This window comes from Orcinus orca, chromosome 3, assembly GCF_937001465.1.
Source record: "Orcinus orca chromosome 3, mOrcOrc1.1, whole genome shotgun sequence".
Taxonomy (NCBI): Eukaryota; Metazoa; Chordata; class Mammalia; order Artiodactyla; family Delphinidae; genus Orcinus; species Orcinus orca.
In genome coordinates this window covers 1,351,219-1,374,501 of record NC_064561.1, presented here as the reverse complement: position 1 = coordinate 1,374,501, position 23,283 = coordinate 1,351,219, and the positions used below count along the sequence as shown (strand labels likewise).

The following is a 23,283-nucleotide window of genomic DNA, read 5'->3' as shown; positions in this document are numbered from 1 at the left end:
CCACCTCTGACCCATCCCAGGACCCTTGGCAGGTACTGCTCCATTTGAGCCCCAGCTCCGCTCTGACTTGCTGTGTGATGTTGGGTCAGTCACCACCCCTCTCTGTTCCAGCAAATAAAGAAAAGTGGCTCCTGCTTGCTGCCTCCTGACAGCCACAGAAGCTGGATTTTTCTTTAAGAATTTAATCAACTCATTTCCCTCCCCCCCACCACCTTAATGCATTGATTCAGAAAAAGGCATTTGATATAGAATTACCATACACAGAAAATCAAGAAGGGTGAAAATCCAGGGAAAGCCAGACAGTGTGAAATTCTAGCTTCAGCACACACTGTCGAAGCTGTCTGGGGACCTGAGGCTTGCCCTACCTGCCCGGAGGCATGAGAGGTGTCTCAGCTGAAACCCAGCCTCTTCCCCTCTGTAACGGAAGAACCAAGAAATCACTGCAGATGCGAAGATGCAAAGACGTTCTTGCTTCCTAGCTTGAGTGTCTTTCATGCTGAGTTTCTCCCTCCGCCCCATCTCGTTTCCCTTAGGGGCAGTGAGCACAGAGAGGGCTGGAGTCCATGGATGGTCACATAGCAGGTCCAGGCTGGGCAGAGGGGTCCACAGGCCATCGCTGGGTGCCCCCTGGGTGTGGGAAAGAAGACAGATCCATCTCACGGAGTCCTCCAAGTGGGTCTCCTGCCACAGTTTGGGCCACACTGACCTGCTAACAGCCAGCTTTCCGAGCGTGAGGGTCTGTAACTTGATTCAATATTTTGTCTTTCCCAGCACTCAGCTTCTGTAATTCATAGAATTTATACTTTTTGTCTTAATCCATGGGGCAGCCTGTGATTTGAGCAGATTTCAGAATCATGCAGTCGGAGAATGGCAGGCTCAGGGAAGGATTTGCCAATCATATGGGACAAGGATTCCAGAAATCCTGGGCTGTTCCAGGTGGAACAGAAGGGACCAGAGGTGCCAAGGAAGTGGCCTGCTCACTGCCCAGACCCCTGCTGACCACGAGTGCTTATTCTTTCCTTCAGGAGACCCTGTGGGGTCACCCAGCTGGGCCACGCCTCCCATCCAGGACTAATTAGGGTGAGGCAAGCAAGGCACTCACCTCAGGCACAGAATTTAAGGTGATGCCAACAAAACAAAAGGAAAAAACCATCAAGGTGGAGAGACTTCTGACCTTTTGCTACCTGTTGAATTCGCGAGAACAGGACGTTGGTTGGTGATGGCCGTTGTGACCGTGACACTTGTGTTTTCCTCCTGTCGCCCTCCTGGGCCCCCCGCCTGTGCCCCCTCTCAGAAGGGGCACCTGTACTTCCTCCGTGCACGTGTGGCCAGGCGGCCACCCTGAAAGTGTTCTGAGTGTGCTGCTGTCAGGGAGCCCGAGCTGCCTCTCATCTGGGCCCGAGTTGGGGTATGGGTGCTCTAGCCCCTGGGGGGCCCCCGGCACAGGAGCAGGTGCCGGGATACGGGAGCCACATGGTGGGACAGGTTCCTGGTGGCTCCCGGCCAGGCCAGGATGGGGCAGCAGTGAGACCCACCCCCCATCCTGTCCCCTGGGCCTGCAAGAGCCTCACCTCGGGAGAGCAGCAGCCCCTACCTGACCAGTGCGGAGGGGCTGACCACAGGGGTGTGTACATCTTCCCCCACCCACCGGCAGGGGGAGGCTGGCTGCCACCCATGGGCTCAGCCCTGAATCCCACCCTACCCTCACCTCTCGCCTCGGGCTCCCTGCCAGCCTCAGACACCTCCCTGGGCCCAGAGCAGCGCTCGCAAGGCCAGGCCGAGGTTGAGAGGTCGGCCCCACTGTCCTCAGCCTGCTGCAGCCACAGGGCTGGACCAGTGGCTTTATCTTCTTCATTTTGCTTCAGGTTTTTATTTCTTTCTACTTTAAGTTCAGACCAAAAAGTTCCAGAGTCATCCCCTACCCCTACCCTCCACCCCTCCAGAGACCCTCCAGCTGAAACCAGAGCCTGAGTTCAGGGACCCGAGTGGTGGGTATCGGGAGTGAGGGCACGAGGGCCACGCGGGGCCCTGCTGAGCCCGTGGGGTGCCCCCGGCCTCCGGCCACTCCTCTCCCCTCTGGGGACTCGTGTTCCAGCAAGTCGGGCGGGGCCCTGCAGCGCTTCTGCTCTCCCGACCCCCCTACGCCGTCGGCACTTAAGCCACACGACAGAAGTCTGTAGCGGGAGCTGCACACACGCCCCTGGGCATGGACCCCGGTGAAGCAGGTGGTTCAAGGCAGAGCTTCGGGGACCGGGCGCAGAGGCCCTCACTTGACGACCTTCGTGCGATGTAGTGTTGTGCCCACCTGAGTATTATATCATACATCGAGCCTTCTCTGTATTTGAACAAGAAAGCGAAACACTAGTTTCCTACTTAAGACTTTAAGGGTTTGTGGGGCGGGCGGGGTTAACACGACACTTGGTTTTGCTTTCCTTTTCCTTTGGTTTCATGCGGAGTGTGAGCTCGTGAGTGTGTGCGTGGATGTGTGTTAGAGCCTCACCAGGAGATTAGGCTGTTGGAGGCCAAAGGGCGGCTTACAGTTCTCTGCTTTAGTCGCTGAACTCCTGAATGTTTTGGAGAAACAGGAAACAGAAAATAGCAGATGTCATGGAGGAAAGAGGATAAACAACGACCAAAAAAAAAGGGGAAGAAAAAAAGCTCACACCCAAATTCACAAAACCTATTTTTTAAACCAAGCACATCTTGAATGCGTGTGGAACCTCAATGGGCTCAGAAAAAAAGATACTAATATATTTATCTCATTGTTTGTTTACATAAACTTTTACAGTTTCAGACCTCAGCAGATAAAAGGCCAGTCCCAGTGAATCCCAGCTTCCGCCGGAGCCCCTTCTGAGTAGGCCCTGGGGCGGGCGTGGAGGCCCCTGAGCCCTCCTCCCAGCCCGGCCTCTCCCAGCCCAGCTGTTCCCCCCCAGGCCTCCTGGCCAGACCCTGGCGGTCCTGCCAGCTGGCACAGCAGGGGTGGCTGTCACTTGTGGCCGCAGGACCTGAGCCTGGGCTTGGGCCCTTGGGATGGAGGTGCGCCCCCATCCCACTGCTCTGCCTGCGACCCTCGGGTGTGTTGATGTGAGGGTCCCTCTCGCGCCAAAAAGCCTGGAACTTTGCACAGCTCCGTGGGCTCCGGCGGGTCACCGCCCTCTGGGGACCCCCACCTCCACCCCGGCCGTGGGAGGGGCTCACTGGGCAAACATTGCACGGACGGCGCAAACGCTCTGAACAGTGTTGTTTTTGTATCAATGTCTGTGCAGTGACGAATGTATTTATTTCTCAGACTTGGGGCGAGTGAGCGGCAGACCGGGCTCCGCCACTGCACGCTCCCGCCAGACCCAGCCCACCGCCGCCGGGGCTCCTCCAGGATTGCAGAAAAGGTAAAGAAGGAAAGAGGAACCTTTAAGCAAATACGAATCTCAGACTCGCAGCATAGCCACACACCTCAGCCTGTGAAACGAACAATCTGGACCCAGACAGACTTTCAGAACCTCACGCAGCTGTGGGCTACCCTGACTCCCACCCGTCAGAATGCACTGGACTGGCCGTGTGCAGGAGTGCGATCCACCAGGGACCCCGGCCGCGCTGCCCGTGGCTGTCCGGAGTCGGGGTGAGGCCTGGGCAGCCGGGAGGGCAGGGTTCAGGGCAGAGGTGGCCGCATCCGTCCCGTCGCCTTGGCTTGGTGGGTGGGGGGAGGACGAAAGCAGAGGCACCAGGCCTCAGAACAGACCAGGGATCCCAGCCTTGCCGGCCCCCTGCAGGGACCAAGGCCCTTGCTCTTCCCCAGAGCCAGGTTGGGCATCACTGAACCTGTGAACCCGATGCCAGGAGCGGGTGGTGGAGCGGGGCCTGACCTCAGTCTGACCTTCCAAATCAGGGGGTGGGTGTGAGCTGTGGGGACTGAGGCTGCCTGGGACCCCCTGCCTAGGACCACCCACCCTGCCCCGGGCTTGTCACCCCACTTTAATTTTCTACCAGGAACCCCTCCCCCACCTCACCTTGCTGTTTATTGCTGTAATTTATTGACCTCAAATACGCTGCATAACAGACCTCACTCAGGGCAGGGAGGATCCCCAGGGCTCCCCGCCTCCACTTGGCGGGGCCCCGGGGGGGCCAGGTGCTGAGGGGAACCTCTTTGTCCCCTACCCATCACTTGCTTTCCCCCTCCCCTGTTGGGGGACCCCAGGTTGGGCACTGGCCCATTCACAAATACCTCGAGGGGGAGGGCGAGGGATGGGGTTATAGCTGTTTTGTTTACCGGGAACTGGAAGAGGGATCATGTCCTGCTACGCGCACTTCCCAGGAAGGGGGGACCGTGATCGCACCCCTGTACTGGCCACCGCTACAGTCAGTCATCACACCGAGTTCACTTCCCTCGAGAGTTTGGATAAATTCAGGTCATAGCTGCAGGTATGCAACCCTCAAGTGTCATAGTAAAGCAGTTCATCGATTTCTCCATTTAGAAGTGTGCAGTCTTAATGTACAGTGATGAGAAACTGTTATTTTATGATCTTTTCATTAAAAGCGTGATTGAAAAAAAAACAACAACCCAGTAATCAAGATAAATAACATTGTAATATAATAATGTAATATTAAAAAAACATCTTATTTGCAAACTATGGCCCTTGGGCTGGCCGGCTGTTTTTGTAAATAAAGTTTTATTGGCACCAGGGCCAGGATTCGGGTGTGGGGAGTGAGGCAGGGTCATGCCAAGGCAGAGTGGATCCTGTCTTTATCTAAAGGGTTGTGGACTCGGGGCATGAATTAATTTTGTTCGTAGAATATTGATCTTGATGACTGAGTTCTGGATGCCAGGGCAGTGCCTTACTTGCCTGATCCTGAGGTGGGGTTTGGGGGGTGGACAGAAGGGCCAGGCTGGGACAAGCAATGACATCCCTGGGGACTTCTCCACCCAGGACAGGCAGGGTGGGGGGCAGCTGGTGCCCAGGGACCCCGCTGCCTACCTCAAGATGACCCCTCCTTGGAGTGGTTGGGGGCCCTTTGTGGGGGAGGAGAGCAGATGCCAGCTGACATCTGCTCAGCACCCCAATGTGCCTACCACCCCACTGAGCCCCAATGGACAGTCCTCCCTTAAGGCCTAGAAATGGGGACCGATTGCCTCAGCTCACCCTGAAAAGTGGCCCCTGTGTGTCAGCCCTGGCCGGCCACCCCACATCAGGGTCAAACCCTCTGCAGATAGTAAAGCTGTTCTTTTATTCGAGAAGTGTTTTTGGAGCGCTGCAGGAGCTGGGGCCGGGCTCTCTGCATCCCTGGCATCGCCCTGAGCAAGGGCTCAGGATGCCAGATCCTCCCGAATTTCTCATGACTTCGCATTTCTGAGAAAAATGCCTCAGTTTTTTGTGGCATGCAGGGTTACAGTCCCCAAAGATGTCCATCTCCAGAACCTGTGAATATGCTATGTGGCACGGCAGGGGGAAGTGAAGGTTGCTGATTAGATGAGGATGGGGGTGACCCTGGATTCCCAGGGGGCCCAGCGTCATCCCAGGGTCCTTATAAGAGGGAGGCGGGAGGGTCAGAGGCAGAGAGAGACGGGAGATGCTGCACTGCGGGCTCTGAGGATGCAGGTGGGGCCGCGAGCCAGGGATGCAGCGCCTCTAGAAGCTGGAAAAGGCGGGAACCGACGCTGCCCTGGAGCCTCGGGAAGGACCAGCTGCCAATCCATTTTAGACTTCTGAGCCCCAGAGCTGTCAAATAATAAATCTCAGTTGTTGTAAGCCACTAAGTTTTGTTACAGCGGCCATAGGAAGCTCAAACAGTTCCCTGCATAAAAGACGACCATAATCCTCCAGTTTATAGATGAGCACACTGCACAGAGAGGGGCAGCGACTTCCCCCAGGCCACACAGCACTGAGGCCACAGACATCCCTCTGCGGGGCCCCGCCTTGGGTTTCTAGCCACCAACGGGGCGGGTCCCCCTTCAGCTGCCCTTGGCCAGGGGAAGCCCCAGGGGGAGAAGCTGCCAGCTCCAGAGGCGCAGCAGGGAGGGAGGGAGTCTGCACCTCACTTCTCCTTTCCTCCCTGCCGCTGGCTCCGCCCCTGGACCAAGCTCAGGGCAAGAGTTCCCCTGGACAGCCCAGTGCCACTGGTCCCTCTCAGCACCCTGCTTCTCCCTAGCTGGGGACTTGACTCTCCCTTTGCCCACCTGTAAAATGGGGTCATAACAGGACCCAGCTCATGGGGGAGTGAATGCAGGCAGCACAGGGGACAGCGCTGGGAACAGCACGGGCACTCCTGAAGTGTGACCTCTAACCTTATCACACGGGTCATTCTCCACAAATGCCCTATGACTCAGGGTCAGCTTTGGTGCTGAAGCCAGGCCTCTCCCTCAGGGACCCCCAGCAGCCCCTACTTTCTGCCCCCATGCTTCCCATGAGAATTTTAAAAAACCCTGAAGTTTGTTATTAAATTGGTTTCATTTTTATTGGATTCCAACCAAATACAGCCGGGTAGGGGTGGGGGACAGGGGCTAAGGGTCTTGGTTGATGTTGGGACAGGGGGTGGGCAGAGGGGACTGGGAGATCTCAATATGCTGACATTCTATAAGTCCTAACACTGCTGAGAACATACTCCCTCCTGTCTTGATGATGGTAAAGGCACTTGGATGTCGTTTTGAGGGGCCCTCGGTGTTGTCGTGGCAACCAAGGTCAGGAGGATGCTAAGGGAACAAAACTAGTCCACTCTGTTCGACTCTGTGTAGGGCCGCTGGACACCCCATTCGGCCCTCACTCACTTCCTGCCATGAATGGGGTTGGGTGGGGTCCCCACCCTGGCTGGCTGTGGTCAGCAGCCTGCCACACAGCCCTGTTGGCCCATGTGCATGCTGAAGCGGGATCAGGGCCTCCCGATGCTTCCAGCCCAGGGAGAATGGCCAGGGGCCCCTTCCACCTTCTGGCTGAATCCTTTGTGCAAAACTTCCAGGAGGGACAGCTTTCTCTCTGGCTCATCTCAGAAAGATCTGGAGGGATCCAGAATCCAAGTCAATCACCAAGCTTGTCCACGGGCCTGGCCTCTACGTATGTAGCAATAGGTTTGACCGTCAGACCCATTTTATAGACGTGGACACCAATGGTCCAGGTGGTCCTCGGTTGCCAACAAAGATTACACAGCTGCGAGGGCACAGAGCTGGCTTTGAACCTTCTTACAAGGTCCTTGAGAATACTGTCTAACCTCCCTTCTGCCCAGGGCCTGGCCACACAAAATTTCCTGTGCCCTTTCCCCCAAGTGATGCCCTAACTGTTGTCTGGCCGAGGTAGAGAGTCGGGGCAAGGACCAGGCTGGGTGAGGCAGGGTCATGTATGGTCCCTGTCTGGTATCTGAATACTTCTGCAAAACCTCAGCTCCTGCTTGCATACCCCCAGTGACTGGGAACTCACTAGCTGTGGAGCAACAGGGCAGTGACCTTGGGGAAGCTCTTCTTTCACCTGAGCTACAGTCTTCCTGTGACCCTCTCTACTCTTTGGCCCAAGATCTGCCCCAACATTGCAGAGACCAAGGTGCCTCTGTCACCTTCTCCCAACGACCTAGGTCCAGGCCTCCCTGTAGCTTGAACCTTTGTTCTGGCCTTTCTCCCCATCGCTGCCCCTTCCATGCCCATAACAGGGACCCTGAGAACCGTCCACGCTCTGGTCTCCTTCCCGAGGTGAGCAATGGGCCACGGGGCTGGGCAGGGGTGCTGCAGACTCGGGGTTGAAGGTCACTCCAACTGGTCTGCTGGAGAGGGACACCTGGAAGCCATGCTCCTGGGCCAGGGGCCAGGACGGCTGTCCCTCCTGGGTGGTGAGAGCAAGGAAGCAGGTGGCAGCTGTGAGGGATGGTGGGAGGAACCAGGGGAATGGCTTCTCCTAGCGGGCAGCCCACCCTGCTTGGCCAACAGGTCCTGGCGGGCAGGAGTCTGGGTGCAGGGGCATCTGGGCCAGCGGGTCAGGGACCATCCTGCGTGCTGGACCACCTCAGGGTGAGCCTGACCTCCTCAGCGAGACCGTAGCGCAGCCCCTGAGATCTGCCCCAAGATGGCCAGCTGAGCGGGAGTTGGGTGTGAGCTGACTGTCCGGGTGTGAGCTGAAATGTGTCCCAAGTGTGAGCTGCCTGGCCCAGGTGTGCACTGTTCTCTCCCCAGAGCCCTGTGTGCCCTTGGTGAGCTCTGGAGCTTGGGACACCTGCTCAGTGTCAGCTGGGTGTGAGGTGTGTGTGTTCCACTCTGGAGCCGTGCGTCTGGTTGTATGTTCCAGGTGTGCGTGTGTGCTCTGGTGTAGGGACGGGGGCGGTGTGTGTGTGTGTGTGTGCAGGTGTGAACAGTGAGGGCTTTCACGTGCCCCTGGTGACCTCCGTGGGGTTCCAGGTGTAGACCATCTCCACCAGGTGTAGACCATCTCCACCAGGTGTGAGCTGTTTACGCCCGGGACCCTGGGCCTCTGAGCACCCTCCGCTCCCTGCCCAGCTCAGCGACCACACGAGGGGCAGGAAGACAGCGTGAAACCCTAAGAAAACGCTTGAGAAACTCTGCAAAAGATGCATCCTGATGAAAAAACAGTCCTGTGGTTGGGTCTCTACAAAAAAAGGGGAAGTTGTGCCAGGAGCCGGCTTGCGGCCGCCCCCTACGGGAAATGCATAGGTGGTAGTCAGATGGGCCAGCCAGGGGCTGGCGTGGATTTGGGCGGAGACGGAGACGCGGCCTCTGGCGCAGGCGCAGCAGCGGGGGCCGCGGGAGGTGGGCCGGGGCCTCTCAGATCATCTTCATGTTGAACTTGCGGGCGCCCCCCTGGCCGGCAGCCGCGGCGGGCCCGTCCACCTTGCGGAAAGAGTACTCCACCGAGAAGTTGTTCTTGTGCTGCCCGCGGCCGCGGCTCCACACGAAGAGCAGCAGGAAGCAGAAGAGGACGACGCCTAGGAAGGTGATGCAGCCCATGGCGGTAGACACCAGGATAGTGGTGAGGTCCAGAGGAAAGCGCACGGCCGCCTGCGTGTCGTTGCGGCCCTCGCCCGGGGTCCGGTTGGTGGCTGGCTCGGGCTGCACGCTCAGCGTGGCGAAGTAGGTGTCGTTGCCGCCCGCGTTGCTGGCCACGCACGTGTAGGTGCCGCTGTCCCCTGGCCGCGCGTCCCGGATCTGAAGCGTGCCGCCCGGCAGCACGCGCGCCCGGCCGGCGCTGGCGGCGGTCACCGCGCGGTGGCGCGGCGTCACCCAGGCCACGGTGGGCGCCGGCTCGCCCTCGGCGCGGCACTGGAAGCGCACGTCGTCGCCCGCGGCCGCCGTGACATGCTGCAGCCGCCGCTCGCGGATCTTGGGCTTGCGGCACACGAAGTACTCGAAGAGCACCGAGTCCGGCAGATTGCGCAGCGCGTCGCCGCGGACCTCGGCTGGGGTGGCGCAGGCCGGCAGGCGGCCGTCGAAATTGAGGGTCTTGCGGCGCTGCACGATCCAGAGCAGGCGACAGTCGCAGGCCAGCGGGTTCCCATCCACACGCAGCGTCTCCAGCGTGTTGACCGAGTGGAAAGTGCTCTCCTCCAGCGTGGACAGCAGGTTGTTAGAGAGGTTGAGCAGGCGGATCTGCCGCAGCCCCAGGAAGGCCTGCGGCTCCACCACGGCCAGCAGGGCCCCAGCCAGGTGCAGCTCACGAAGGCGCACCAGGTCGCGGAAGGACCCTCGCGGCACCGTGCTGATGGGGTTGTGTGAGAGATTGAGGCAGGTGAGGTGGGCCTGGTGGCGCAGGGCGGCGGCCGGCACGGCGGTGATGTTGGTGTGCGTGACGGACAGCGAGGTCAGGTTGAGCCCCCTCAGGCTGCCGGCGGCCACCTCCTCCAGCAGGGGCCAGTTGTCGATCTCCAGGTGCAGCAGGCCCGGGAGCCGCTGGAAGTTCTGGTCCTCCAGGGCGGCGATGGCCAGGTGCCGCAGCCGCAGGGCGCCCAGGCCCCGCAGGTGGCCCAGCGACTCGCCCGACAGCGCCGTCAGGTTGCAGCGCTCCAGGGTCAGCTCCTCAAGCGCCAGCAGCCCCGCGAAGGCCCGGCGCGAGATGAACACCAGGTCGTTGTCGCCCATCTCCAGCCGGCGGAGGCTGCGCAGGTCCTGGAAGGTGTAGTCCAGGAGGATGACCAGCTTGTTCTCGCTCAGGTCCAGCAGCGTGAGGTTGTCCAGGTGCGTGAAGACGCCGGGCGGGATGAGCTTCAGCAGGTTGCCGCGGAGGCGCAGCTCTCGCAAGCGCGGCAGGTTGGCGAAGGCGCCGGGCTCCACGTGCGCGATCACGTTCTCGCTCAGGTCCAGCTCCTCCAGCAGCGGCAGGGCGGCCAGGTCGCCCGGGTTCAGGCAGCGGATGCGGTTGCGGCTGAGCTCTAGCAGGCGCGTCTCGGCCGGGATGCCGTCGGGCACCGCGGTCAGCCGGCGCCGGGGACAGGCTACCGCGCGCATCTGCACTGTACACTCGCAGCGGGCCGGGCAGCCCCCAGCGGGGGGCGGGGCCGCGGGCAGGAGCAGAAACTGCAGGCTCAGGACACACAGCCAGCAGGTCATGGTGCGGAGCCTGGGCCTAGGGCCGCGCCACCATCCTCGTGGGCACCTGAGGGCGGGGGCAGCGTTAGCACCCGTATCCCGCCATCCCGCCACCCCGGCCCGTCCCATCCCATCCTAGTAGCTAGCTCAGGAAGCGATTATCCACCGTGGGACCCGGGATCCCCCTCTGGGGTGTCTACCCAAGGGCTGGGTAAGGAAGCAGTGTGGATGGATAATCAGGGTCCATGGAGGGGGTGACTTCAGACCAGGACAGGTGACATTTGAGCTGAGACCCTGGGCTGGGTTGAACTGTGTTCCCCCAAAAGAAACGTTCAAGTCCTAACCCTGGTACGTGGGAAGGGGGCCTCGTTTGGAAATAGGGTCTTTGCAGATGTGGTGAGTTGAGACAAGGTTATATTGGATTAGGGTGGCCCTGAATCCAATGACTGATGTCCTTATAATAAGAGGGAAGTTTGGACTCACACATAGATGCACACAGAGGGCAAAAGGCCGCATGAAGATAGAGACAGAGGTTGGAGGGATGCGCCTACAAGCCAAGGATGGCGGGGGCCCCCAGAAGTCGGGAGGGGCAGGAAGGACCCTCCCTTGGAGACTTCAGAGGGAGCATGGCCTGAGACCCCTGGATTTCAGACTTCTGGCCTCCAGAACTGGGAGAGCATAGATTTCTGTTGTTTTCAGCCACTCAGTCTGTGGTACTTTGTGTTTGGCAACAGGAAGCTAATACAGACCCAAAGAATGACCAGGAAAGGGCCCATGGGTGTTGCAGAAAGAGGGTTCCAGGCTGGGGGAAGAGCCAGTGCAAAGGTCCTGAGGCTGAAGGAGTGGCTGGTGAGGCTAGGAGTACAATGAATGGGGGTGGGGAGTGGGAGATGCACTGGAGGGTTCACGGAGGCTGGATGATGTGGCTGGGGAGGCCCGGAGGGACAGATGCCAACACGCCTGGGCCTTTGCATCTGCGCCTTCCGAGTTGCTCCATCTCTCCTGGCAGCCAGCTGGCCCTCCACCCCCTGTCCCCGCACTCTGCTGGGCTGCAGCCCGGATCCCGGGGCCAAGGTGGGTGGGGGTGGGGAGGGCATAAGCAGATGGCAGCCTGAGGGTGCTGCTCCGTTGGCCAGGCACCTATTTTCAGCATCTTAGCAGCTGAAGCCCCCAGGCATCCCCTGACCACCCCTGACACATGCTTACTGCCTGTTTCCTCACTGTTCCCGCAGGCCCGGCTCGGCAAAGACCCAGGCTGTAGATTCTCATCTGCTAAACAGCGGTGTGGCCAGCTCCAGCCTTCCTGGGCCCTTTCGGGAATTTTAAGTGAGCATTAACACACACAGAGCCCTGAGTAACTTAATGCCAGAGGTGAACCATACGTCACTGGGGGGAGAGTTTGTATTTTGCAGGGGTCATCAATTTAAGATGAGGTCATACTGGAGCAGGGTGGGCCCTGATCCAATGACTGGTGTCCTTATAAAAGGGGAAATTTTGATGCAGACACTCAGGGAAGGTGGCCACGTGACAACAAAGGCAGAGACTGGAGTGATGCATCTATAGGCCAAGGGACACCAAAGAGTGCCAGTAACCATCAGAACCTGGAAAAAGCAGGCAAGGATCCACGCCTAGAATCTCTGGAGGAAGCACAGCCCTGCTGACACCTTGATTTTGAACGTCTGGCCTCCAGAACAGAGAGAAGAACTTTCTGTTGTTTTAAGCCACCATGTTTGTGGTATTTCATCGTGGCAGCTACAAGACCTGACGGAATATCCACGGATCCGTAAGAAAAACTCACACGTGGGAGCAGGGTGAACAAGGAGGTTTGCTGCAGGGTCGTTTGGAACAGCAAAAACTGGGACTCACCTAGATATCCATCAATAGGGGATCAGGTAAATAAATTGTGGTCCGTGCCCGCTGTGGAACACAGGGAGACTTGTATGTACCAGTGAAGAAAGACAGTGATGTAGTTATATGGGGGGGGGGTGAATAAAAATCCCCAAACTAACCTAAGTGTCCATCAATACGGGATTAGTTAAATAAACTGGGGTCTGTGCCTGCTGTGGAGTCAAGGAGATCTGTATGTACTCAGTAGAAAAAGAGAGCTGAGATCTAGTTACATGGAGGAAAAATGAACTAACCTTAGCACCCATCAATAGGGGATCCAATAAGCCATAATCTATGGTTATTGTGGAAGGCTGGGAGATTCAAATGTACCCACAAGGAAAGCTGGCTGAGGTGTAGTTCTACAGGAGGCCAGGGGGAAGCAAGGTTGCCAAACAGTCACAGACAGCACAATCCTCTTCGTGGCAAAATAAAACCAAACACCAAACTCAGTTCTTGATTTGGGCGGGCACATAAACACAAGCGCAGGTGCCCCTGAAACACCTGGGAATTCACACACCGTTCGGGACAGCACTGTGAGTGGCGGGAAGGGAGTTGCCATAGTGGAGAGTGTGGTCACATCATGAGGAAACCGAGGCGCCCCTGGCCTCCAGGAGGTCACGGGTCTTAGCTCCCTGTCCCCGGCTGGGAAACCCAGCAGGGAGGCAGAGGGAGGGAGTGAGAGGCATCTGGTCGTGCCTTCCCACTGCAACTGTCCTTAATCCCGACCTGGGCGTTGCAGGGAACATAATCCTTCCCTGAGGCAAACTTCTTTCCCAGGCTCTTTTTCTAGGTCATTCTCTCCCGTGTAGTTGCCCTGGAGAGCATGTGGAGAGGCCGTGTCCCAGGAGGGGACATGACAGTCAGAATTGATGGTTCCCTGTTCAGCTGTCTCTTTTCTACGTTAAAGGGGCTCTGAGGTCACTCCCAGGTCGCCAGCCCAGCCCAGGCCGCTCCCTGTGGTCAAGGGATAACGGTCCCCCAGCCGGGGATGGGGCACAGCTCCTCAGCAGTCTGCTTTGGAGGAGCAAGGCCCTCCCTGGCTCTGCCCCAAGAAGGAAATGGCTGGTATTGTTCAGCCCCCCAAACAGACTCCTTGTGGGGGCAGAGCTGCCTGCATTGTGCCTTCTGCAGGAGAGAATTTCACGCACCCGGCCTCTCCTTGCCTTCCCCTCCTCCCTCTCTCCCCCTCGCTCTCTCTGCTCCAGCCCCACAGGCCTCCTCGCTGTTTCTCCAACATGCCTGCTATGGTCCTGCCCCAGGGCCTTTGCACGGGCTGTGCAAGACCCAGACCACTGTCCCTTCATGGCTCTCTCCCTGACTTTATTTGGGTCTCGCCCCCAGTGTCACTTCCCTGGTGACTCTCTGCACTAAACTACCCCTCCCCTCCCCCCAGGCTCTCTGAAATGCACCTTAAACCCTGTTCAAAGCTGGTCTTTATTCCTGGACTGGAAACATCATCTTCATCATTATCATCATCTTCATCAAAATGGCAAACTCTGGGGGCTTCCCTGGTGGCGCAGTGGTTGAGAGTCCGCCTGCCGATGCAGGGGACATGAGTTCGTGCCCTGGTCCGGGAAGATCCCACATGCCGCGGAGCGGCTAGGCCCGTGAGCCATGGCCGCTGAGCCTGCGCGTCCGGAGCCTGTGCTCCGCAACGGGAGAGGCCACAACAGTGAGAGGCCTGCGTACCGCAAAAAAAAAAAAGGCAAACTCTGCTATAGGCTCTGCTCTGGGCCAGCCCTGGGCTAAGGCTCTACGTGGATCGGCCCATTTAATTTCCACAACAACCTCACAGGGGTGGGTCATGCCCACTTTACAGATGGGAACACTGAGGCTCAAAGCAACATAAGTCACCCGCTCAGGTTCACACCGCACGTCAGAGGTGGCAGGGGATAGTCTCGGAGTGAGGTGGGGTGGTGCTACACCCTGTAACACTCGCTAATTTTTTTTTTTTAACAGAGGCAGGAGAGGGTCCTGGCAGTTCATTCAGCTAGAATTCAAAATATGGCTCTGTTTTTGCTGGACCTGTTTTCATCGTCACCTGCAGAGATCCTGTAACACTGGTCTCCTCTCATTCGTTGATTCCGTCCATCAGTCAGTCAACAAACATCTACTGTGCCAGGCATTTTCCACGTGCTGAGGACACACCGTGCATGAGACAAAGGGGTCAGCTTTCTTGGAGCCCACGGATAATAAAAGAGGTAAGTAAATACACTCTCTCCCACCTTAGGTGGCCGTAAGTGGAGAGAAATAAATCCAGGAAAAGGGCGAAGGGGGTGTTGAGGGGATTGCAATGATCTAATTTGCCAAGGAAGGGACATTCATACAAAGACTTAGGGAGGGAGAAAGGGAGCCAAGTGGGGCGGGGCGGGGGGGCAGGCAGCAGGACTGGGCCATTCAGCCACGGAGTCCGGGGTCGGGCGCTGCAGAGAGAGGAAGGTGGACTTTTTACAAACTTAATTTTTTTTTTTTTAATTGGAAAGAATTAAAAAAAAAATAGTTGTCACAGAACAGTATCAGGAAGGAAGTACTTAAGTGACAAGAGGCCAGCACGGCCAGGGCACAGCCACTGTGACACAGTCACAGAAAGGCCGGCAGAGACCTCGGTTCTGACGCGCTGTGTGACCTCTAATGAAAAGTGCGCCCTCTCTGAACCTCGCCTGTCAAAGGGAGCAAGTCCGGGGGCGCCCTCGGAGCACTCGCGCTGTAACTGCTCCCGGGATGAGAGGATAGCTGGTCCTTGGCGCCCAGCGGGGTCTGCTCCAGCTGTGACCCAGTTTGTGAGCTATAACCTCTCCCCCCAGCATGGGCCTGTCATCTCTGTGTGGGGTGGGTGGACTCGCAGCTGGGCTGGAGCTTGTGATGCCTCCCCCTCCACTGTGGAAAGGTCTGGTCTGGGCGAGGGAGCAGCGGGGACTTGACTCTGTCTCTAGCAACCCTGTTCATTCACTTACCTCGACGTTGGCTGGACTGGGAAGCGGGAGAGCTCGCGGGAGGGTGGTCTCGGTGGAGGGCTGGGTGCCCTGAGCAAGTGAGTCACCCTCTCTGGGCCTGTTTCCTCGCGTGGAGGCCTGGGCCTTGAGGTGGGGTTAGAAGGCCAGGATCCCAGGTCCCAATTAGGGTGGGGGTCTGGATTCCAGTCCTGCTTTTGCTGCTACGTTTTTAGGGCATCGGGTCCATTTCCTGAAAGGTGGTGAGAAGGCCAGCCGGCTGTGAACGGTGGTGGGAAGGGCAGGCGGGGGGTGGGAGGGACAGGTCTGGCAAAGGCCACTCAGGGGGGCCGTGCTGGGTGGTAAAATGAGGCCATGTGGACAGGTCCGTGTTGATGCTACACCTTCTCTGCCCCTTCCCTCCTCCTTAAGGCAGGGGCCTCGGGGGAGGTGACACCCACAGGGCGGTCAAGGTCACCACCTGCCCTCCAGACACTCCTTTTACCCCCAGGGACCTGCCACCCTGTCCGTCCAGGACTAAGTACCATCTGTTCACTGATGACTCCTGACCCTGTGTCTCTCCTGAGCTCCAGCCCTGGGGACCAGCCACATCCCGACATCACCCGGAGGCCCCGCAGTGTCCCGACGTCACCCGTCCCCTGGCAGCTCCTCATTCACACCCCCGGCCAATCCATCACCAGGTGCTGTCAGCTCCACCTCCAAACATGTCCCAGATCCACCATGCTCTGCATCTCTGCCACCGCCAGGCCACCATCAGCCCACTCCAAACCCTCTTCCTGTCAGCATGGGCTCCAGCTCACCCCCCACCGTTCAACAGACACCCTGCTTTTTTCAGGGCTCAGCGTCCCCACCTTCAGAATGCACTGGGGTTGTGTGAGGTCCCTCAGCATCGCTGACTTCCGGGGCTGGATCATTCTCTGTGGGAGGCCGTCCTGGGCCCTGGGGGGTGTGGAGAAGCATCCCTGACCCCCACCCCATCGACGCCAGGAGCCCCCCAGTCGTGACAACCACAGACGTTCCCAGACATCGCCCACGCCCCCTGGGGGGCGGGATCGCCCGGGCGAGACCCGCTGTCGGTCGTAGAGGATGCTGGGCACAGAGCAGGCATCCAGTGGCTGCCCCAGGAGGAGACAGGCTGATCATCAGCCTGTGTTATAGTTGGGGAAGCAGAGGCCCAGAGAGGGGAAGTGACTTGCCCAGGGCCACACAGCAGGTGAGAAGCAGATGTAAGACTCGAATCCAGGACTCCACACCCAGTCTTCCCACAGTTCTCCCAGGGTCGGGGCGGTGGGAGCCCATCCTCGTGGGACCCTGACTTCCACCAGCTCTGCAGACCCAGGAGCCTGCCCTGTGCCAGCCGGGCAGAACTGTGAGGCCCCGGGGCTGCCCTTGGCAGAGCGAGGCTCCCTCCCCCCACGCCATGGTCAGCAAGCACGTGGCTTGTGGCCAAGGGTGGAGGAGGCCCTGGGGGCCAGCCTGGCCCTTCCTGGGCTGCGGTGCAGCCGTGTTGGGGCTAAGTCCCCATGTGACTGTTGATGTGGGAAAAACTGCTCGCCACGTGGACTGAGAGCTGTTCATGCCGAGTGTGCTGCAGACCAGACCCCCTGGACACCCAGGGCCACCCCCCCTCATTTTCCACACAGAGGAGCCAGAGCCTCGGGGCTGGTGGCCGAGAACCTTCCCATCTCTTCTCCCCAGCGAGGGGCAAATCCCACCCTGGCCACACTCCAGGACTCCCCCTCTCTCTCTGAACAGTGCTGCGTGGTTGCTGTGCAAGCATGGGTGCTGGGGGCCTTCCTTGGGGCCTTTTTTTCCCATTTCAAGTGGCCAGTGTTTTTTTTTTTAGTACTTTCACATATATGTGCAGCCATCACCTCTAATTCCAGAACATTCCATCACCCGCAGAAGAAGCCCCGTCCCCATGAGCACTCACCCCCTCCCCCCTCCCCCAGTCCCTGACAACCAGGAACCCACCCTCTGTGTCTGTGGATCTGCCTGTTCCGGACGTTTCCCATCCATGGAATCACACCCTGTGTGTCCTTCTGTGTCTGGCTTCTCTCACTGAGCATCGGGTCGGGTGGGCAAACAGGCAAGACGTGCAAACACATCCATGAAGTAGATCGTGGGGGTCTGTTATCTGGTCTGATGCTTTGTCCAGCATGGCCGGGAAGGCCTGTCTGAGCTGAGTCATGAACGGCGGGCAGGAGTGAGCAGGTGGAAGGCCGGGAAATGGTGTTCTGGGTGGAGGGATCCACTGGGGCAAAGGCCCTGGGGTGGGAATAGGCTGGTGCGCGGAGGACAGAAAGGGGGGTTGCGGCTGGAGGCTCAGGGTGCGTCTGAGTTTGGATCTGGGGGGTCGGGGTTGGCAAGGGTGGAACCACGCAGGGCTCTGAACCCACAGTGAGGTGTTGGGACTTGATTCTGAGAGTGCGGGGGAGTCATGGGGGGATCTGGGGCAGGAGCAGGACGTATCTGAGCTGGAGTCTGAAGATGCGTCTGGCTGTGTGTGTTCTGGCCCTGTCACCCCACATCATCTGAGGCTGGAAACTTGTGTCTCCTGCCTGGACAGCACTGTCCCAAGGGCGGGGACCACGTTAGTCCTCTTTCTACCCCCCATCACCAACACGCACAGAGCTGGGTGCTCAGAGGACCCAAGAATATCCAACGAGGGGCTTCCCTGGTGGCGCAGTGGTTGAGAGTCCGCCTGCCGATGCAGGGGACACGGGTTTGTGCCCCGGTCCGGGAAGATCCCACATGCCGCAGAGCGGCTGGGCCCGTGAGCCATGGAGGCTGAGCCTGCGCGTCTGGAGCCTGTGCTCCGCGACGGGAGAGGCCGCAGCGGTGAGAGGCCCGCGTACCGCAAAAAAAAAAAAAAAATCCAACGAATGAAGCAGAGAATCAGCGAAATCCCGCACCAGGATGAGCTCTTCGGGGTCCCCGTCGGAGCCCGCCCCCGACCGCCCTGGAAGAGACTTTTAAGGCCCTGAGCCGCAGCTTCCTCTTCTGCAAAAGGGACTCATGTGACTCACAGCCGCCTCCCGGGGCTGACGGAGTGGCAGGTGAGGAGTCAGAGAGAAGGTACTTTATAACCTGGGCACCTTCAGAGAAGTCTCCACTGGGTGCCGGCTGGGGTCGGGCGCCCCGAGTCCTAGGCCTTGTTCTGCTCTCGGCCAAGTCCTCGCCTCATCTGTTCATTCATTTATTCATTCATTCAACAAGTACTGAATGGGCACCTTCTGTGTGCCGGGCGCTGCTCTTTGAGGGAAACAGCAACATGGACTGAATCCCTGCCACTCATCCACGGGTGATAAACAGGAGGAGTAAAACAGAGGCCACGTGTGGACAGGGCTACGGAGAGAAAACGGGGCAGGTGGTGGTCTGTGGTCGGCAGAACAACGCCCCATCCAAAGATGCCCGCGCACGACCTGATCCCTGGAACCTGCGAGTGTTACTTCATGTGGCAAAGGGGGATGAAATTAAGGATGCTGAACAGTTCACCCTGAGACCGGGAGGACCCTGGATCCCCCAGGGAGCCCACTGTCATCCCAGAGTCCTTATAAGAGGGAGGCGGGAGGGTCAGAGGCAGAGAGAGATGGGAGATGCTGCGCTGCTGGCTGTGAGGATGCAGGAGGGGCCGCGAGCCAGGGGTGCGGCGCCTCTAGAAGCTGGAAAAGGTGGGAACCGATGCTGCCCTGGAGCCTCCGGAAGGACCAGCCCTGCCCACACCTAGATTCAGCCCCGTGAGACCCCAGTCGGACTCCTGACCCCCAGGACTGTCAGAGAATCAATGTGTGTGGTTTCAGCACTAGGTTTGTGGTGATTTGTGGCAGCAACCTCAGGAGACTCACGCAGGGTCTTTGCAGATTTGAAGAGGAGGTGGGTGGAGGCCTCCCCAGAGCTGTGTGCTTGCTCTGCGGGCTGGAAGGTGGAGGGGGCCGAGCTCCCCTCAGGGTCTGCCATCAGCCTCAACTGCAGTGCAGGGACCTACCCCGGGGGAGGAGCCCGAAATCTGTCCGTCCAGGCAGGACCTGGGAAATGGAGACCCCTCCTCCCCTTCGCCCCAAGCTGTCCTTTACCCAAATTTACCAGGAAGTTCTTAAGCCGAGGGGGCTGGGGTTGCCGGGGCCCCTCCCCTGGAGCAGAGGCAGCCCAGCCCCAGGGGTCCTGGCCAGGTGGCTAGCTTCCTCCTTCCCTCCTGGCCAGGGTCCCTCCCCCTCCCATCCCTTCTATCTTGAGCCAGCTTTTGCCCCCGACAGGCCACATGGGACTCATCCTCCCGACCCCTCTCAGGCTGGGGGATGCTGAACACGCCCTTGAGCAAGGCTGAGCCAGGCCCCTCCTGCAGGCAGCAGCTGAACCCACCAGGAGGGCAGGGGCGGGGGGAATAGATGGTTGCAGCCAGCCCCTCTGTCCCTGGGGCCACAACTGGGGCCAGAGGGAGCAAGGGCAGTGCGGCTGGCAGGTCCTCAAAGCGTTCCCTCTTCCAGCGGCTGGACCGACTCAGCGCCCGGCCCCCTGAGGCCTGCTTTTGGGGACGCACTGCCGACCCCTCAGGATTGGTGCATCCTTCGGCCTAGATCCGGGCCCTCCCGGGACTTTGATCCATGACAATTCATTAAGCCCTAATTAGCCTCCAGCTGCCCTTAGTCCCTGTTAAACCTTCGGGGGGCTGGGGGCCTCCCGACCCACTTTCCTTGCCAGCCTGTGCAGGGGGGCTGTGGACCGCCCTCTGCAGGGGAGGCCTCTAGATCTGGAACCACGTTTTGAATGCCCGCTGTATAGCACGGCCGCTCAGCCACGAGCCCGGCCGAGCCCCGAGGGGGGAGAATAACGACGCCCACTCGGAGAAAAGGAGACTGAGGGTGAGAGTGGTCCTCAGCTCTCCTGGCAGCACTCCGCTTGAGAGTCAACATTTGAACCCGGGTCTGATGCCAGCTCCCTTCCACTGAATCCCAGAGCCCTACTGGAGGGTGGATGGACGGCCCTCTTAAGAGGCCCAGGATTGACATGGGGTGGTGGGCGGCTCGCCCGGGCCCACCCAGGACCAGCTTTGCTCGGAGAGTTCTCCAAGAGGCTCCCTACCTGGTGACTAGGTGGTGACTCAGGGGAGCCCAAGAATGACAGCACTGTGGGAAGAGAAATCAAGTTGACGCCTAAGATCTGCTTTGTAATTCCCACTCGGCAAGGCACCTTCGGATCCCAGGCATCACGCGGGGGTGGCTAGGCGCAGCCACCTCCATTCTACAGATGATCAACTGAGGCCGAGCAGGTGCAAGGCGGAGCTGCTGGGTACCAGCGAGGACGATCATGGCTGCCCCACGGTCTCAGAGCACCTACCTCATGGCAGCCCCATGCCGGGGGTGCAACGCACCTCCATTTATTACATCCCGTGTTGATGTCCATCTCAAACCTGGAGCTCAGAGAGGGGCTGTCCTTTGCCAGAAGTCACCGGATGGGACGGGGAACAGAGAAGCAGGCCGAGGACAGCTGGCTTTAGCCCTACTGAGCCCTCGGCCCGTGGTTGGGCGTCCCCTTCCCATCTCCCCACGCCATCCAGGTAGAGCGGAGGAGCTGCATCTGCGGGGGAAGCCTATGGGGTGGGCCCACGGGGTCTTCCAGCTCAGATCCTGTCTCAGATGGCTGCCACTCCGGCTCAGTGGGGAATGGGCAAGGCAGTATACCCGCAGCCCGACGGCCCCAGACCTCTCCCCGCTTGTCTCCACCTGGTTTCACCAGTCTCATCCACAGAGACCCTGTGTCCTCCACCTCTGGGCACTCACACACCATAGCCTTCCCAGCCTCCACACCTCCTCCAGGGAGCCCTCCTGGGTTGCTCCAGGTTTCAGAGCCCTGCTGTGCCTGAAAGTTCCCCCATTGAGCCCCAGATGGTCCCTGTGCTGCTGCCATACTGCAGCAGACACCCCCTCCCCATGCCCCCACCAGCAACCATCTCTGTACAAACATGATTCACCAGGCACTGCTTGTTAAAAATGCAGGTTCTGGGGCACAAACCCCAGAAGTTCTGATTCCTCAGAACTGGGGGGCCGGGGGGCCTGTGTTGTCAGTGCCTGGGGCGCGTGTTGAAAAAACCAGTCATAAGGCAGTCTCAAAAATAAGGACCGGGTCCTTTCCTGCACCCAGATCAGGCAAGGCATAAGGTGCTGTCCCCCCCCAACTTGTTGAATGGGGCTCAGTGGCCTCCCAGGCCTGGCCCCAGAGGCCCTGGGGGGCACCTATGCCCAACCTCACGGGATGGAGAGAAGCTCCCCCGACCCCATCCTTGCTGCTGCTTGGACACAGGCCCTAAGTGCAGGGGGCTCGGCTCTGTGCTCCCAAATCCCTCCCACCCGGCTGAGCTGTCCCCAGCCCCAGGGATGCAGCAGGTCCTGGTGTGGACCCCAAACGCTTCCTTCTCCTTCCTGGCAGCTCGGCACCCCCTAGGCTGGACCAGACCCCGCTGGAGGGGAGGGCAGGAAGGCTTGGGGCTGACGCTACCATCCCGACAGTCGTCCACCCCCAGACCCAGCCAGTCCCCCTTCCTTCCCCTCATGGAAGGGGGCGCATCCCCCCAGGCGTACCCACTGCCCCAGAGAGAAGCCCATCTGCTTCCCTGCTCCTCGGCGCCCCAGGGGAGGAACAGGGGGACCCCAGCATGGGGAGTGGCCCCCCAAAGTTTCCAGGGGGAGCGCTGGGGGCCTGGCGAGGAGCAATGAGCCCGGAAGGGGCGCTCAGTGAGAGTGGTCCCCGGGCGAGGGTGGGGGCTCGGGGGGGCGGGCTGCGGAGGGCAGGCGCAGCGGGGTCTCGGGGTCCGGCGCGGCCACTCACCTGGGCGGCTCCGCCGCGGACAGGGCGCGGGCTGCGGCGCGGGGGCCGCCCGGAGCCGACAAGAGCAGCCGCCACCTCCCGGGTCCACCGTGCGCGCCGCCGCCGGCGCGTGCCCGCCGCCGCCCTCCACGGCGCGCGGTGCGGGGGCAAGTGGGACTGCGCTCGGACGTGCGCGCGGCCCGTCGGCTGGGGTGCGCGGTGACCCGACCGCAGGCAGGTGTGCGGCGCTGCGGGGCGCGAGGACACGTGCGCGCAGGTGCCGGGACTTGGCGCCAGGGCGGCGGGCGGGGGAAGGGCAGGGCGTCCAGGACCCGGGAGCGCCTGCCGCTCGGTGCGCACCCGAGGCGGTGGCGCGAGTGAGGGCCACCCCTGTGGCCATGGCTTTGGTGGGTCTGCAGAGGCTGCGGTGCAGGGAACGCAGGGCTCCCCATCTGTGACCCTCTGGGATCTGGTCTCTCCTCGCTGACCCCACTCCAGGCCTCCGCCACCCGGCACCTGGATACCTGCCGCAGCCTCTTCCGATCCGGCCAGCGCTCCAGGCCCATTCCTCACGTGGGCCCCGGAGGATGCTTAACCACTGGCCTCTAGAACCAACTACGGCTCCCTGCTGCCCTCAGATTCATGGCTAAACTCGGTGTGTGTTTCTGGATCTTCCCTACCCATGCCTTCCTCCCGCCGGCCGCCTCACTCCTTCCCAGTGAGGCCCCCTTGCCCCTTTTCAAACATGCCAGGCTCCTGCCAGTCTCAGGGCCTTGGCCTTCGCTGTTCCTTCTGCCTGGAATGCCTTCCCCTGCATCCTTTGTTGGCCAGTTTGTAATCGCTTGTTTATGCTGCAGCTCAATGCTGTGCTCAATGGATGTTTGTGGAAAGAATGACCCTTTTACTTTTACTGTGGTGGTTTGGGGAGCCGTGGGCACCCCCAAGCTTGGGAACCTCAAGTTAGGAGGGAGGCCTGCCTCATCTGATGAAAGGCGTCTTGTTGGAGCAGATGTCCTAGAATCACTAAAAGTTGGGGTGAAGTGTCCCTACCCTGACTCCCAGGTTGGGATATTGTGCAAGCCAGGGCAGAAATGGAATCAGGAGTGGAGTGTCCTGACCCCCCCAGGACAGAGC

The 23,283-nt window shown here is 59.7% G+C and overlaps 2 protein-coding genes across 7 annotated transcripts in view; one reads left to right on the top strand and one right to left on the bottom strand.

The window, feature by feature from the left end:
- Positions 1 to 1,841: 1,841 nt before the first annotated feature.
- LINGO3 (leucine rich repeat and Ig domain containing 3) lies at positions 1,842 to 22,273 on the bottom strand. 2 transcript variants are annotated; one of them, XM_049708540.1, is made up of 3 exons: positions 22,171 to 22,273; positions 15,349 to 15,577; positions 1,842 to 10,574 (listed from the first exon to the last, which is right to left on the bottom strand). In XM_049708540.1, exon 3 carries the CDS (start codon positions 10,526 to 10,528, stop codon positions 8,750 to 8,752), a length of 1,779 nt encoding a protein of 592 aa, XP_049564497.1. In that variant the 5' UTR covers positions 10,529 to 10,574; positions 15,349 to 15,577; positions 22,171 to 22,273; the 3' UTR covers positions 1,842 to 8,749. The 2 variants fall into 2 exon arrangements, with proteins under 2 accessions (XP_049564497.1, XP_049564498.1); XM_049708541.1 differs by lacking the exon at positions 22,171 to 22,273 and having other exon boundaries at positions 15,349 to 17,060.
- Positions 3,510 to 23,283, top strand: part of SPPL2B (signal peptide peptidase like 2B) — a 49,434-nt gene continuing 29,660 nt past the window's right edge. The window contains exons 1-4 of one of the 5 annotated variants that reach the window (XM_049708538.1): positions 3,510 to 3,616; positions 11,740 to 11,833; positions 12,011 to 12,399; positions 14,354 to 14,595. In XM_049708538.1, coding sequence (XP_049564495.1) covers positions 14,548 to 14,595 — 48 coding nt within the window. In that variant the 5' untranslated portion in view covers positions 3,510 to 3,616; positions 11,740 to 11,833; positions 12,011 to 12,399; positions 14,354 to 14,547. Of the gene's footprint in view, positions 3,617 to 8,788; positions 8,919 to 10,019; positions 10,157 to 11,739; positions 12,400 to 14,353; positions 14,596 to 23,283 lie in introns of those variants that run through there. The other 4 variants (XM_033416795.2, XM_049708537.1, XM_033416792.2 and 1 more) reach the window with 4 other exon arrangements.

Bases quoted from the DNA above. Each gene is read 5' to 3' on its own strand.
- LINGO3 (XM_049708540.1), bottom strand. From the start codon at position 10,528: ATGACCTGCTGGCTGTGTGTCCTGAGCCTGCAGTTTCTGCTCCTGCCC.